The sequence below is a fragment of the Colletotrichum truncatum genome (genome assembly GCF_014235925.2).
Source record: "Colletotrichum truncatum strain CMES1059 chromosome Unknown Contig_0005, whole genome shotgun sequence".
Classification (NCBI taxonomy): Eukaryota; Fungi; Ascomycota; class Sordariomycetes; order Glomerellales; family Glomerellaceae; genus Colletotrichum; species Colletotrichum truncatum.
In genome coordinates, this window is record NW_027222402.1 from 548,282 (window position 1) to 563,857 (window position 15,576).

The 15,576-nt window shown below is 50.9% G+C and overlaps 5 protein-coding genes across 5 annotated transcripts; 3 read left to right on the forward strand and 2 right to left on the reverse strand.

Moving 5' to 3' along the window:
* Positions 1-3,235: 3,235 nt before the first annotated feature.
* On the forward strand, positions 3,236-5,300 carry CTRU02_208161 (cytochrome p450; the record flags this gene model as incomplete). Its single annotated transcript, XM_036725899.1, has 7 exons — positions 3,236-3,662; positions 3,732-3,926; positions 3,999-4,330; positions 4,393-4,520; positions 4,581-4,882; positions 4,940-5,041; positions 5,101-5,300. 7 exons carry the CDS (start codon positions 3,236-3,238, stop codon positions 5,298-5,300), a joined length of 1,686 nt encoding a protein of 561 aa, XP_036582613.1.
* A 465-nt stretch (positions 5,301-5,765) lies between these two features.
* CTRU02_208162 (F-box domain-containing protein) lies at positions 5,766-6,881 on the reverse strand (the record flags this gene model as incomplete). Its single annotated transcript, XM_036725898.1, has 1 exon — positions 5,766-6,881. The coding sequence occupies one exon, from the start codon at positions 6,879-6,881 to the stop codon at positions 5,766-5,768; it is 1,116 nt and encodes a 371-aa protein (XP_036582612.1).
* Positions 6,882-7,373: 492 nt separating this feature from the next.
* On the forward strand, positions 7,374-7,544 carry CTRU02_208163 (uncharacterized protein; the record flags this gene model as incomplete). The annotated part of the gene is made up of 1 exon (XM_036725897.1): positions 7,374-7,544. The coding sequence occupies one exon, from the start codon at positions 7,374-7,376 to the stop codon at positions 7,542-7,544; it is 171 nt and encodes a 56-aa protein (XP_036582611.1).
* A 455-nt stretch (positions 7,545-7,999) lies between these two features.
* CTRU02_208164 (reverse transcriptase domain protein) lies at positions 8,000-12,469 on the forward strand (the record flags this gene model as incomplete). Its single annotated transcript, XM_070205042.1, has 1 exon — positions 8,000-12,469. One exon carries the CDS (start codon positions 8,000-8,002, stop codon positions 12,467-12,469), a length of 4,470 nt encoding a protein of 1,489 aa, XP_070061117.1.
* Positions 12,470-13,272: 803 nt separating this feature from the next.
* Positions 13,273-13,971, reverse strand: CTRU02_208165 (uncharacterized protein; the record flags this gene model as incomplete). The annotated part of the gene is made up of 1 exon (XM_036725895.1): positions 13,273-13,971. The coding sequence occupies one exon, from the start codon at positions 13,969-13,971 to the stop codon at positions 13,273-13,275; it is 699 nt and encodes a 232-aa protein (XP_036582609.1).
* Positions 13,972-15,576: the final 1,605 nt, after the last annotated feature.

The window sequence follows — 15,576 nt, forward strand, 5'->3', positions numbered from 1 at the left end:
AGCTCTTTTCGGAGTACTTCAACAAATGTGCGATGATGAATTCAGTTGTGCTTGTAGAGGCGAATTCAAGACTGATTGCAATGTTCCGACTACTTTGATATCGGCAGTGAGTCTCCAATCTCAAACAAGGATCCACAGATGACGTCAAGCATGGTCTCCAATGGACTTTACGATTTATATCTCTTAAGAGATTTATTCTGGAGAGTTCCAGCTCCAGATGGCTCAGATAGGTATGCTAGAGCAGAAGAGATGCAGCATGAAATGTATCCTACCAAGGGTCGTGCAACCATTCTAATTGAGAAGTTACTATACGTCTCAACTTCAAGTCTTCGTCTTCTTCCTACTAGTGTATCAGTCGAAACTTTGAAATCCAAGGCAAAGTGGTAGCTATTATAGTATGACGCATCAAAAAAGCCGGAGACTAGAAAATCACAATGATAAAGTTAACTGAGCGAATTGTCGTGTCGCATGAAAGCGTCAAACAGAAGTTGCACTATTAAGGGCTTGATTCTGAAAATAATGAACTTTACCGGCTTGAGCGTTTAATGACGTGATACGGCTCAAGTTCTGTAGACTTAGCCAAGTCTTTTTCGTCCGAAGATAAAGACCCCTGACGTCAAACCCTGACGCTTTTAGTGTGCTAGGTACTGTGTAGAATTCTCTGTCAATTGACGCATAGTATTGTCTCCAAGCTTTGTTCATCCAGTAAATACAAGTAGTTTGAGAGTTGCAAGTCAAGGAGTTCAAAACGCAAGAAGGGGCGAAAAGACTCGTTAACACCAGCATCACGGCGTGCGTCATTATTGGAATCACACTCAGAGTCTGGACTCCCAAAGCCCCTGAACAACCTTGCAGGCTTTCATCTTAGCCTGTCTTTTCTACTTCTATACTATTTGGTTTCCATTGGTCTAGGCCAGGTCTACCAGCTCTGATACCTGGGAAATGACGATGTTAGCATACGAGCCCCAATGACCCTATGTTATCGCCTCGTCTTTCCAAGGACGAACGATCGTAGGCGGTTGCAACCCAAAAAAAGATATCTAGACGTCGGCCAAGCCACCAAAGCCTATTGGAGCAGTTGGCACACGACCTGCGGCACCAAAATGCCGGCACCCAAGACGGACGGTTCCAATTGGTCAACCGCCTGCAACGCTCGGCTGACCCGCATGGTCTCAGTGGCGCGAGCACTTGCACGGAACCTTGTGCCTCTGCTTGTGGCTGGACATTGAACAGGACTTGCTTCGCAGACGCTTTTTTTCAAAATTCTAAGCCACAAACAGGCCATCGGGATGAACCTTGGGGGGTGCATGGCGGCTTGTCGGTGTTCAGAGTGACGTGAGTCTAGGTTGTGTGCGGAGCCCGATTGCGCGGCCCCTCATGACATGAGCCAAGTTGGGGTCTTTGATCCCAGTGCCGTGCTGGGGTTGGCATCTTTGCTCTCAGCCGACTAACCGGGATGACGCACGAAGGGTCCTGAGTACAGCCTCAATGCCGAATTCTATTGAATTCTATTGTTGGTCGAAATCTATAAAACCAAGCTGGTTCCTCATGACTTGACTTATTTCATCACTTCAAACTCACCAAACAAACAAGTAACTCAATAAAGAATTACCACTTAATTCTTCTACAACCAAAATCACAACCACAACTACCAAAAAAATAACACCGAAAGCCAAAAGACACAACGGATCCAATCTACCAAATCTGAACTACAAATACCACTCAAACTACTTCTATAATCAAAAAGACATCACAATGTGTTTCGGCGGATCCAAACGCAGAGCGTACGGCGGAGGCGGCATGGGAATGGGACCCCGCCCAGCGGTTGTCCAGACTCATCACCACCACCACGGCGGCATGGGTGGCGGCGGAATGATGGGTGGGTCTCGACCCTGCGGGCCCCGGCACGGATACGGGGGCGGCGGCGGCTTTGGCGGAGGACGCGGATTTGGTGGGGGCTGGGGAGGACGACGCCGGGGTCACTGCTAGACTCGGCAAGCCTTGTAATGATTAAGCGGGCATGACTTTTGCGGCGATATTGTGTAAGATTCAGCGGGTGATTGGATAGGGTTAATGCGAACCAATTGGACGTCTCAACATGTTTGAGACCTTTGAATATTGTGGTGAACGACCAAGTAGCTGTTCATGTGCTCTTGCGGTTACTACTGAGAAGTAAATGGCCATGGCGCAAATGGTTGTCTACGTCGAATACCACAGTGTTTTATCCCAATCAAGAGAACAATATATGTTCCTTTGCCTATGTGCTGGCCTGCATGAAGATTATGCGCCACAAGATTCAGCAATGTGATCAATAACGCGACATTCCAATGGGCCACACCTGGTTTTGTAGGATTTCATTCCCCCAAGATCCGTGATTGGTGACTTTTTGTGCTAGCAATCTCCAATGGGAGATTTAGTACCAAACTGCAGTCATTTTATGGTCATCAAGGGCCTAGCAGACACCTTGTTCTCTGGTCTCCATCCTCGTCATCACATTCAGAGGATTCCATGCGGATGGAGGTCAGCACTAAGGGTCCTTGTTTGTAAACTTTGGCAGCTTCCGATGCTCTCGTAATCCGGCCATCCTATCAGCTGCGTCGCACTCGCTTATATGTCAATGTTGCGGCATCCAAATTAACCCTGTTTGGGAACACATGTCTCTGCCACTCGTGCCACTGATTAGTTATCGCACCCGGCGGGGGCAGAATCTGAGGGAGGGACTGGGTGTTTAGTGCCACTATTTGAAACGCTGTGGAGGCCATTGGTTGGTACGTAGCGTCTGAAGTCATAGTAAAGCGACCCCCAGAGGGAGAAATAAAAGCATGAGACGGCGGACCGTCGGCCTAATTCATTGACACGTCGCAGGCATACCCGTTGTAAAATCACCTCCATCGCATTCACTACCATTTGACTACAGTGCCCTGCGCGGGGTATCAATCGATAGGGACCGAGGTAAGCAATATATTTTACCAAAGAATAAGTATCAGAGACACGGTATTTTGATGATGTGGACCTTGAATGGTAGTGCCGTGGCTTACTGGCACTCGATGGGACGACCCAAATTGCTAATCGGGGTGCAGCAAATGAAATGAGGATGCTGACACCTTCTGTCATCCCAGTTCAGTTATAAATGCAAGGTCATCACACTCCTTCAGCAACCAGAAGACCTCAATCTCCAACACATCTTTGACTCCTGTAATACTACCCTGCGGCATCTCGTCAGATCCACTAAAAGATGAACGATCTGCTACTGGCGCGGGTCGCCAATCTAGGCGGCTCAACATCTGTATCCTGCGGTGCAGCTGCGGCCGTCGGCCTGCTTTCGCATTGGCTTTACTTTATTCGAGGACCAAGGGTTCTGGCGAGTACCAGAATCCTCATTTTTTACCTTGTAGCCTTAGCTTCGTTGTTTACCAAGGCCGTTTCGAACCAGGGTCTTTACGATGGCCTACTAACCTATGTGACGATATCCGGGTCGTACTTCATCGCCCTCTTCACCAGTATGGAGATCTACCGCCTCTGTTTCCATCCACTTCGACGGTTCCCCGGGCCAATACAAGCAAATATAGCCAATGGATACATAGCGTGGTTGAACAGGAACTGGAAGATACATGACCGCTACGTGGAGATGCATGAAAAGTATGGTGATTTTGTCCGCGTCGGTAGGTTCTCCTTGGAAATTTTATCGCCCGAAAATCACTTGTACTGAGTGCTTCAATTTGCTTCCACAGGACCAAACGCCATCTCAGTAGTAAATTTGGACGCCTTCAACAAGATTCACGGTCCGCAGGCGAAGAGCTCAAAGCGAGGATCTGGGTTTTACGATAGCCTTGTTTCGTTCGGCGAGAGAAATCTCGACGTCATCTTGGACAACGACGAGCACCGTGATAGACGCAAGATCTGGGATCTCGCTTTAGGCACCAAAGGTACGCAGTGATCGCCCCGAGCACTTGGGCTACGTGGAACATGATCTGATGGCGTCTGGCCCAAACTTGCAGCTCTAGAAAAGTACGAAGTGGAAACTCGAGCCGTTCTGCGAACATGGCTGGGCCGCCTCGAAGAAGTCAACGGCAAGCCTATCGATACCTCACACTACGCGAAGCTCATTCCATTCGACAATATGGGCCGCATAGCTTTCAGCCGCGATTTTGGATCTGTCCAGGAAGGACGGGCGGGTCGTATACTTGACATCATCGGAGCAGCATTCAAGTTGAATTCTCGCATGGGACAGACTCCATGGCCGTACGTTATACTAAGCAGCCTGCCGCGTGTCGGAAAGTTGAAGGAGTTTGAAACTCTGGGAGTACGTCTCGTGGACGAGAGAGTTGCTGTGAGTGATGACCCGTAGCAGGTCTCAAGCTTTCTGAAAAGCTGATCGTCTTTCGACCACAGAAAGATTCGGAAGAGACTCACGACATGATGAAATACTTTCTCAACGACCTCAGGTCAGAGAAACCCAAGTCGTTCTACAATATGAACATAATATACTCCGACTCATATGCAATCCTTATCGGAGCAACGTATGAAAACCTCCGTCAAGTCATTTGCTTTGCGCATTCCTTGCTGACAAAATTTGGCAGCGATACCATATCCTGCGTTTTGGGTTATTCCTTTTACTTCATGGCAAAAGACGCCAAACTGCGGCAGCGCCTTCACAATGAGATTGCCTCAGCCCGCGGCAAGACAATCCCCGGAGAGTTCGCTGCTTCTGACCTCGCCAAACTCGAGTTTCTAGAGGCTTTCATCAAAGAGACGATAAGAATGCATACCCCCGCCGCACTCAACGGGGCGCGGGTCTCACCTCCCGAGGGAGTGGTGGTAGATGGGACATACATCCCCGGGGGTGTAACACTCATAACTCCATTGCACCTGTACCACCGAAGTAAGTCACTTACAAAGAGATGGACGCTTTTGAAAAAAACGGACTGACGTGAAATAGGCGAGAAGTACTGGAAGCAACCGCACGAGTTCATCCCTGAGCGCTGGACCACGCGGCCTGACCTGATACTCGACCAGAGGGCATATGTCCCATTCAATTATGGTAAGCATGCGCTTGCAGTAGAGACATCCAGATGATGATGGAGGCTAACTGATTTCCAGGCCGCTTTGACTGCGTGGGCAGACGACTGGCGTACAACGTCATCAGACAAACCATTGCTTACACTCTTTGGAACTATGATTTCACGTTCGCACCCGGCGAGGATGGAACTAGACTTGAAAGGGAGGCGAAATTTCATCTCATTATAAAACCCGGAAGATTGGACTGCGTCTTTACCAAACGGCCAGAAGCCGAAGCTTGATCTTGTCGCCGATGGACTGCTGGGATGCAGTGATGGGAGCTGGGCCAAAATAGCCAATAATTACCGGATGACAGACTTTGGAAGTGGCCAAGGTTTTAAGGAAGGCAGTTCTGATGATCTTCTGAACAGAGAACAAGGAGATTGTGAACACACGGGGGGGGGGGGGGGGGGGGGACGTGTTTAAATCGGAACCAAAATTGTGATGTAATTTTAAGCACCTACTTCCACGCCGAACACGCTTCATAAAAATTAAAAATGATTTTAAGCCATCTCTTGCGCCTCCAAGAATCTACGCAGAGATCCGTCGAGGCCCCTCAAGAACCTAAGTCTAGATTCTTCCAGCCATGGCGTTTTCCACATTTTCCCGACCAAGTGAAACTCGACACTTCGCTAAACGCTTACTTTTGGCTCGATGAAAGTACAGTGATCCAATTATAACCCTGAGACCCCAGGATTATCATCCGATCACACTGGAACCTGCCACCGGGTTGCAACCCACTCGAGATCTCTTTCGTGCATCTCGGCTGGTATATACACCCAGCGTTGTTCGTCCTTCAGCCACGTACGACTTGGGAGCATAGCCTCGAGCATGTAGTAGTTGTCGCGGTGGAACGGTAGGTCCGTGGTGACAGGACCTTCTCTACCAAGGAACTCGTCAGTTTGAGAGTTAATGTCCGTCTGCGTCATCTGGAATCGGCGGCGCTTGTTTCCCTTGTTTTCGCTCTGTCTCTTTATCGCTGCTGTTGTGTTCTTGAGATGGCTCTCCAAGATGCAGGCATGCAGCAGAGGGGAGCCGAGAGCCCTGGAAACAATCTCGTTGGTTTGGGCGATTAGATGCTGGTTCCACTCTGGTGTCTTCTCCCCTCGGGGCATCATCGGAATCGGGTCGCCCTTGTCAAGGTTGGTCTGCCAGTAAGAAAAGTCGACGACGTTACAGAGTGCGTTCCATCTAATGACACAAGTAAGGCATGTGCAAATATGATGGTAGTCAGCGACTGGGATGTGTTGGTAGCGGCGGTGGATGGCGAGTGCCTCCACCCTCCTGGGGTGCTGGAGGCGGCTATGGACCTCAGGATTGACCTCGTCGAGAGGAACCGGCAAACGGAAACATTTCTCAAGAATAGGATACCGTGCGGCTATGATCTCACGAGATAAAAAGGCCTCATTGTGCTGGATGAAATGGTGGAGTTCGCGGCAACTTCGGGATAGTCTGAAGAGGTCGCTTGGTAGGAGAAAGCTCATGATGTTGTTCAGAACTTCGTTGGGCAAATGGAATAGATGGGTTTGGGATCCGGCCTTCTTAGTCGTCTTCTTTAACATCTTCCGTTTGAGCCTCTCGGTACGCTTGGAGCGAATCTTGAGGTTCCCTGTCGCAGCTACACGGTCACTGTCCGTGACGGCCTCGGTGGCTTCGGCTCGTGGCACATCATCAATTTGAGAGCCGTCTGCAGCGATGGTCGAGGCAGCATCGGTGTTTGTCTCGGTTTTGCCAGCTTCACTCGTAATCTGAAGACTCTTCAGGCCCTCCTCTAAGTTGGAGGGAGGACCGCTGTTGAGGATGTTTTCCTCCTCTACACCCATCTCTCATGGATGAGATTATCGCCCTTGGAGACAACAGATGCTATGAACTGGTTGACAAAACTAAGGTTGGTTCAATTTAGGTACATTGTCGCCACTATGTGTTAAGCTGCTCCTCCACCCTTTGGGAAGGCAATGCGTCACGCCGAAACCCCGCCAATCGACCCAATTGACGGCAGCGATAAGGCGCACTGACCACCCTGAAAGACCCGAAACTGGAAAGCACTCTCGCCTCTTGCTCTTTCCTGGTTGTTATGTGCTTTTCAGGATTACATCAGCGGCAGAAACCCAAAAGACCGACCCTCACCGCCTTCTTCTTTCATAGTCAACACCTTTTGTGGGTGGCAGGCCTCGCCGGCCCGTCACGTGGGCTGACGGCCGCCACCACTGGTCTTAGCCAGCCTCCACAGCCCTCTAGCCAGTTAGTTAGTTCTTCCAACCAACAACACCACTTTTCCCATTCTGAGCGTTCTGTGCTGGTTTCGCCCACAGGTTATGAGCCCAGCGTTATTCTTTCGGAATAACGTCGTTTTACCCATTATTCTACTCGTCTGTCAATTTTCTATTGATTCACGAATTTTTGCGATTTTATTCGCTTTATTTACCCTTCTGTGCGATTTTCTCGCTTTCTTTCCTTCCTCTTCGCTGACGAATTTCACTTTCTGACGCGACATTGGCTGCCTGGCGCGCACGAATATCACGTGGCACGCGACCGACCACCACAACCCACTGGTTTTCACGAACACCACGGTCAACAACAGACTTTTCAGTCACAACTACAACTTTTACTTCGATTCCTCGTTTTTCACGAGAATTCAACCATTTCAGCTTCGGTTTTTCGAACCAGCCCATCAGTTTCTCGTATCTTCTACGAGTATTCATTCTTCCCTTCGATTCACCGTATTTCTACGGTCGGATCTCACAATTCCACCCATTTCTCGTGTTCTTACGCAAGATTCTCCCTCCTACACAATCCAACAGCACGCGTAGGTGGCAGCGAAAGTAAGCCATCTAACGTACAGACACGCCTCCAAAGCTGCGGCCTCGGAGAAACGCCTGTGATCGAGGTGCGACTATAAGTCTGTCCCGCACTGTTGTGATACCCTCACTTTCACTTCAAGATGTCTCAAAACGACTTCAAGACCGTCTTCACGCCTCTTCCTCGCCTGAAAGGTGAATCCAACTGGAACACATGGCGCATGCTTGTTACAGCGACCCTGCGAGGATACGACTTCGAGATATTCCTCGAGACTGACGTCCCTCGCCCTGCTGACCCTATCGCTGCAGAGGAATGGAGAAAGAACCGTAACGTCACGAATGGTCTCCTCATGAACGCCAGCGAATCGGTTCTTGACAGACTCTGCACAGCGGGTTGGGTTGACGATGGAAACCCTTACGAATTGTGGCAGGCGCTCGAGAAGCACATTCCGAGAATCTCACAAGACGCCACAGCTGCCCTTGTTGACGAGTTTGCCAAGACCACCGCCAACGATCACAAGACTCTTCACGATGCCCTCAATCGCTGTCACCACCTCAGAAAGCGTATTGAGACCATTCACGGTCGTCTGCCAGACTCCTTCCTCGCTGTTTTCCTCCTTAACTTCTTTAAGGACCGACTTCCCGATACGTACAAGCATTTCACATCGAAGGGCGCCACCCATCCCACGTGGAATGAGGTGGCTGATACGATTTACACGCTTGCCCAAGACGAGGATCAAAAGCGCAGTTATGCCACTATTCGCAACACACCTGGAGGCAAGTCTGCTGGCAGTGGGGGTCCTGCCTCTCCAGCCGTCACCACCACCGTCACCTCCACTGTCACTGCCTCCAAGGAAAAGAAGAAGTGCGACCACTGCAACTGTGATCACGAGACCACAAAGTGCTATGTCGCCCACCCCAATCTCATCCCTCTACACTACGTCAACCGGGATAAGTTGATTGAAAAAGCGAGAAAGCACGTGTGTGGCGATCGCTGCCGCTGGGATCAGCCTACTTCTGTTGATGGCACCCGCCAGACTGTTGTCAGAGCGTCACCTGCCATCTTGGGTCAGTCTGCCCTTGCCTCCATCGCCAGCCCAGCAGTTTTCACTGCTGCCCGCGATGACCTCATCACCCGAGACGATATCGTTCTCGATTCTGGTTGTACTACTTCAACCTTCAACAACTTGCGATATTTCGTCAAGTACGCTGAAAAGAGCGATTTGACACCTTCCACTTCTGCCTCCGGCGCCCCAGTCCGGTCACTTGGCGTGGGCACCGTCTTCTTCCAGACCCAAGACCCCACCAACCCTGACGTTATTCACGATTGGACACTTCACAACGTTGAGTACAACCCTTCCAGCCCAGCCAACTTACTGAGCCCTGGAAAACTTCGTCGTGATCACGTGGAATATGATTGGCAGACCTCAAGCCTCATACACGTGACACAGCGCACTTCCCTTGCCAAAGTTCATTGGGTTTCTGACGTCTGCGTCGTTGAGACTCATGATACTGGAAATCACGTGCCTCGAGATATTGCTGTCAGCCTCGCCGCCTTCCGGGCTACCCAGCGACCGTCTCTTGAACTGATGCACCGCCGGCTGGTTCACGCCCACCCATCACGTGTTGTGGAGGCTTGCCGCCGTGTTGGCATTCGGTTCACAACGTCAGAAATTGACGCTTTCTTCTGTGAGTCTTGCCATCTCAGCAAATCCACTGAACGGATTAGTCGAGACCACCCACTTCCACTTACGAGTATTGGCGATGAAATTCACCTTGATCTCGTTGGTGTTCTTCCCCTATCAACAAAAGGGAACCGTCAGGTTCTACACCTCATGGATAAGTATAGTGGTTACCACTGGGTTGTTTTTCTGCCCAACCACAAGTTTGCCACCATCCTGGCAGCTATCAAGAAATGGGATACTGAATTCTACAGTCTCACCGGCCTCAAGCCCAAGGTTTGGGTTTCTGACAATGCTCCCGAGCTAATCAAGGTTTTCAACGACCCCTACTTCGAGGGTACTCGCCACAACACGACTATTGCCTACACGCCTTCCATGAACGGTACTATTGAGCGTGCTGGTCGTACCATCGTCGAAGGCGCCCGGACACAGCTGATTGACATGTCCCTTCCAGAGGAACTGTGGGATTACAGCATCGATTCGGTGACTCAGATTCTCAACCTCTTGCCCACACCCTCCAAGGGTAACTTGAGCCCTCACGAGATCATGGCGAGAGAGCTGAACTTGGCTGCTGAACGTGAGGCCCCCCACATTGAACATCTCCGAACGTTTGGCTGTGCTGCCTACGTACACAAGAAGGGCCCTCGACGCCCTATGCGCTCTGCCAAGATGGAACCACGAGCAATCAAGGGATTCCTCGTCGGTTACGGTTCTCTTCGTGGCCACATTTACTACGTTTACCTGCCTGATCGAAAGGAGGTTATTCGCTGCAGAGATGTTCGATTTCGTGAGGAACCGCACAAGACAGTGTTGCCTCCAACTACTGGCACACCCAACATTGATGAAATTGAACATGATGCTGCGTTTGTCGAACCAGATATCATCATCCAGTACACCATCCGTCAGAAGCCTATTGAAGGTGAAAAACCCGTGACTGGTGATCCCAAACCAGATGAGACCATCGTTGAAAAAGCGATGGCACCCACTGATACACATCTCATGTCTCCGCCACCAGAGAACCTGTTGGAGACCACTGCTACACCTCGTGACAGCATTACTAACGAATTGAATGATGACGAATTCGTCGCTTCCGTGGAAACAATGGAAACTGATCACCAGGACCCTGATTCCCTCTCCACGATTGTTGAGGAAGCAACGAGTCAACCGGCAGAGTCCTCTCGACCTCGCCGCGCCTCAGCCCAGCGACCACCTGGTCACTACCGAGCCGCCAGTGGCGTACGCTCCTATGCTAAAAAGACTTTTCTATCTGCTGACATTCCAGCTTCACTAACTTCTCGTCAATTCTCTCTCAGCGTGCTTTCTGCTACTGCCCTTTCGAAAGTCCTACCCGACGGCGTGGTGATCCCGAAGTCCTACCGTGAGGCGCAGAAGAGCCCACAGTGGCCCCAGTGGGAACAAGCCTTCGAACGAGAGATGACTCAATTCACGGAAAAGGGGGTTTACGAAGTCGTTTACCCACCACGTGACGCTAAAGTCCTGCCCGGCAAGTGGGTATGTGACATCAAAACCAACAAAAACAACGAAATCGTGCGCTACAAGGCCCGATATGTGGTTTGTGGAAACCACGAGAAAGGTGACTGGTCATCGCAAGAGGTTTACGCTGCAGTTGCCTCTGCCACCGCAACCCGCCTTTTCTTCGCAGTTGTCGCACTTCTCGATCTTGAATACGAAGTATATGATTTCGACACTGCTTTCCTAGCCGCCTCGATTCCAGAGGGGGTTAAGGTGTACGTCCGGCCCCCCGCTGGCTACGCCACTGCAGACAACAAGGTTTGGCTGCTCCACAAGGCACTCTATGGATTGAGAAAATCACCACTTTGGTGGTTTCGACTTATCAAGGGTGAAATGGAACGAATTGGCTTCACTGCTGTTGATGGGGAGGTTTGTCTCTTCGTCAATCACAAGATTAAAGCGTACGTTCTTATGTACGTCGACGACAACGCCATCGCCGCTCCCAACAAGCAAGTCATGATGGAAGTTCGTCGTCTCCTCGAGAAGGTCTGTTCTCTTAAAGACCTCGGCGAGGCTACCGATTTTCTCGGTTTCCAGATTGAACGCGACAGAGCTGCCGGTAAGATTTTCGTTTCCCAAGCCAAGTACGCAAAAGCAGTGCTTCAACGATTCGACTTTGATGGTTTGAGTGCTGTCAAGACGCCTATGGCGACCACTGACGATCTGCCCGTCACCTGGGACAAGAACGAGTGCTCGCTTGACGAACAACAACTTTACATCGAACAAACCGGCTGCCTTAACTTCCTGGTGGCTGGAACTCGCGTTGACATGGCCTACACCGTCAGTAAATTGTCACAGGCGAATTCAGGGCCTTCTAAGGCCCATCTTCGTGCTATTAAGCACTTATTCCGATACCTCAAGGGCACCGTTTATCTCGGTATTGTACTTGGAGGCATCCCCACGATCAACGAGTTGGGGCTCTACGCTGCTGCAGATGCCTCTTTCGCTGACAACAAGCCATCACGAGTCTCGACAGGTGGTTACGTCGTCTTCCTCGCTGGTGCGCCGATTGCTTGGAAGTCAAAGAAACAGACTTTCGTGACTTTGAGCACCACGGAGGCTGAATTCATCAATCTCACACCTACGGCAATTGCTGTGAAGTGGATCAGACGTTGCCTCTCCCAACTGCTCGGCAAACCCATCACCACGCCTACTATCATGTTCACTGACAGTGCCAACGGCTACGACAACGTCATGAACCCACTCAACGAGGCACGAACCCGCCACATCGACGTCCGATACAAATGGATCATACAGGAGGTTCACACTGCGAAAAGCATCGAACTCCGACTCATCAAGGGCGCTGATATGGCCGCCGATGGACTCACGAAGCCACTGGTTGCGGTCAAACACAAGGAATTCGTTCGTTTGTTGGGCATGGCGGAGGGATTGGATTGAGAGGGGGATTTTGAGACTGTGGGACTATTGATATTGAGACTTCGGGATTCGGAGGATTTCACGGCCTCCTATTGGCCAGGTTTAACCGGTAATTGACCGAGTTTTCTAATAGTTGAGAACTCCTCGGATTTGGAGGATTTGGGACTTTTCCTGTATTTCCTATTATTCTACTGCTTTTTCGCTGAGGAGTCTGAGAGGGGGTGTGGGTGGCAGGCCTCGCCGGCCCGTCACGTGGGCTGACGGCCGCCACCACTGGTCTTAGCCAGCCTCCACAGCCCTCTAGCCAGTTAGTTAGTTCTTCCAACCAACAACACCACTTTTCCCATTCTGAGCGTTCTGTGCTGGTTTCGCCCACACCTTTGTCAGCTAATCACCATTTCTCACTGACGACTGTTACAATAATGTCACCTCTCTTCCAGGAAGCTCGCAGTTGTGGAAAATTTGATGATGCAACCTAATTACAAGTTCTTTGTCTGTCTTGCGTATCGACTGTCATTAAAAGACGACTTTATGTAGAGCTTGCAGCTCAGCCTTCTCCAGAACACAATTCCAATCCATGTCTCAATGACCATAACCTTTCCTGCAGCTCGTTCTCTGTCACAATAGCTCAAAGGACGAGACAGACGAGCAGTCAAAATAAAACAAAAACAAAAACCGAGAAAGAAAAGAAAAACCAAAAGGCAGTACCATGCTCAACCAAGTCCGATCCTGTATGCCCTCCTCCAAAACGCCCCCAAATTCCATGCATCAATAGGCATGATCCGTAAGTCGTGATTGTGAGTGAAGGTGTTCGGCGCGAGGTCTTAGACAGAGCAAGGGTCGATGCCATAACGGACGCTCCAAATGTCACCGCCAGCCGAGCCAACTTCATATTCCCGGAGGAGTGCGATGCGGGCGGCCTCGGCCTGGCAGCGCCAACTACCAAAGCGGAACTCGACAAAACCCATCTCGCTGTTGTGGAAGTGGGTAATGACTTCGTCCTTGTCAAACTGAAAGCGCTCTTTGAACCAGGCAGTGAGGCTTTCCTCGTTGACACATCGGACGTTGCCTTGGATCAGAAGGACCCGGCTCTTGTTGCCGTAAGGCTCGAACTCAGCCGATTTGATTCGGTTAAGAGAGACTCGGGCAACCATGCCTCCGACAATGAGGCGGCGGCGAGGGTCGCTACACATGGTGTAGAAGTTCTGGGCGCCAGAGAGCTCGAAAAAGACCACTTTGGCCGCAGCGGTGCTATGGCCGGCCGACTGCTGAGGGGGGTTGATGACACAGCAGTAAATGCGACCCATGCCTTGAATCTGGCTGAGGAGCATGTTGTGAGTGCAGTGGGGCGGCAGGTTGGTGATCCAAAGGGAACAATTCTTCGTGTGAGGGATGTCCGCCGAGTGGTTGCGAGCGATGGAGGCGTCGCCGCCGTAGTTGGGCGAGATACCATGACGAACCTTGATCTCTTTCTGAGGATCATTTTCGGGATTGACAGCCTTGGAACGCCGAACCGCAGTCATAGGATGGAAGCCCGAGCTAGCAGTGGTTCCATTGGTGGATGGGACATTGAGAGCTTCGGTGCTGGAGGACTGGGTCTGGTTCACATTGGAACGGGACAGCTGCTGGGCGGATGGGCCAACGGGGCCAGGGATGGCAATTGAAACTCCAGCTAGCTGGAGAGCGAGCTGATTGTAAGAACCAGGGATTCCGCCACTCTGAATTGCAGGGCCTTGATTGCCTAGAACTTGAGGTTCAGTGCCGTGAGTGTCATGGCTGGCAGGCATTTGGCCTTGAGAACGCTGGCCAGAATTGACAGGAGGTCGGTAAGTGTCTCGAAGGCCTTGCTGCATGATCCCACGGCCACCCTGGTTCGGGAAGGCGGGGCCTTGGGCTTGGCCGTTGTTCTGACGTTGAGTCTGAAGTCCTTGGGCGGCAGGAGTATTGCGAACGCCAACAGAAGATAAGTTGTAAGAGAAGTTTCCGCGAGGAACCCCACCTTCGAGCACTCTAGGCTGTCGTGGAGCTCTGATAGGAGTCTCGGGGCCCTTGACATATTGACCGTTGGCGTTGTAGGCAAGGCTGCCTCGAATGAGGTCATTGAATGTGGTCGCACTCAAGCCATTGACAATCGGCGCAGTGTTGTTACGCTCGACACCCTCCACGCGAGAGAGGGAAATGGAGGAGAGGGCCGAAGACTGACCGGAGCTGAAGGAGGAGTTGCTGGTCCGGGCATTGTTGCTCGAGGCAGATTCATGTGGGTTAGAGGTCTGAATAGACTGAGAAAAATCTTCAAAAGGGGGGAATCGCTTCCAAGACGGGTCTGAAGAGTTGTTCGAATCCGGGGTCTTCATAGAGCTAGATCCAGAACCAGCGCCCTCAGGGGCACAGGCAGGTTCGCAAGCAGAAGAATATTCGCAAGTGCCAGAGTTCTCGGAAGTAGGAATGCTGCGGTGAGGGCCGTACTGAGAAATCTCGGAGGGAGTAGCAGGAGTCATAGGGACAGCGGCGATGTCGTGGCTGTTGAGGGTTTCAAAGGTGCGCGGAGCCAGATTGATATTGAGGTTGGACATGTTTTCATTCATGACACGAATAAAAGACCAACCCTGCGTAGCGCCAATGTTGTTCTGCTCTTCACGCAGCTGCTCGGGCGAATCTTTAATGTGCGACATCCTGACAAATTGCTGCCGTCGAATGGGTCTTGAGAATGCTATCTAAACAAGACCCGCGTGATCAGTATTGTGAAGCAGTTAGAGGCGTCTCCCAGATAAAACTCACTGTTTTTCGCGATGGAAATTTCCCAAAGGTCAATGGGAGCTTTGAATTTTGATAATCGAAGTGTGTAATGTGAAGACGAAAGATGAAAGATCTGTGGGATGATGGGATGTAATCTCTTGTGCTCTGCTTTGTTGAGATGAAAAGTGTGCGTTTGGAAGGAGGATGGAGAAGTACCAAAAATAGTGGCTCGACAAGACGAAAGGACTGGTTCTTATGTCAAAACCGAAGAGGGGACCAAGTTAAGTGTGAGTGTGAGGATTGGTGAATGTGAGACGAGGAGCCATCTAGAAGGCGGTTCAATATACGCGGAAAGACCAGAACTCAGGGAAGGTGCCCGCTGTGGACTAGGC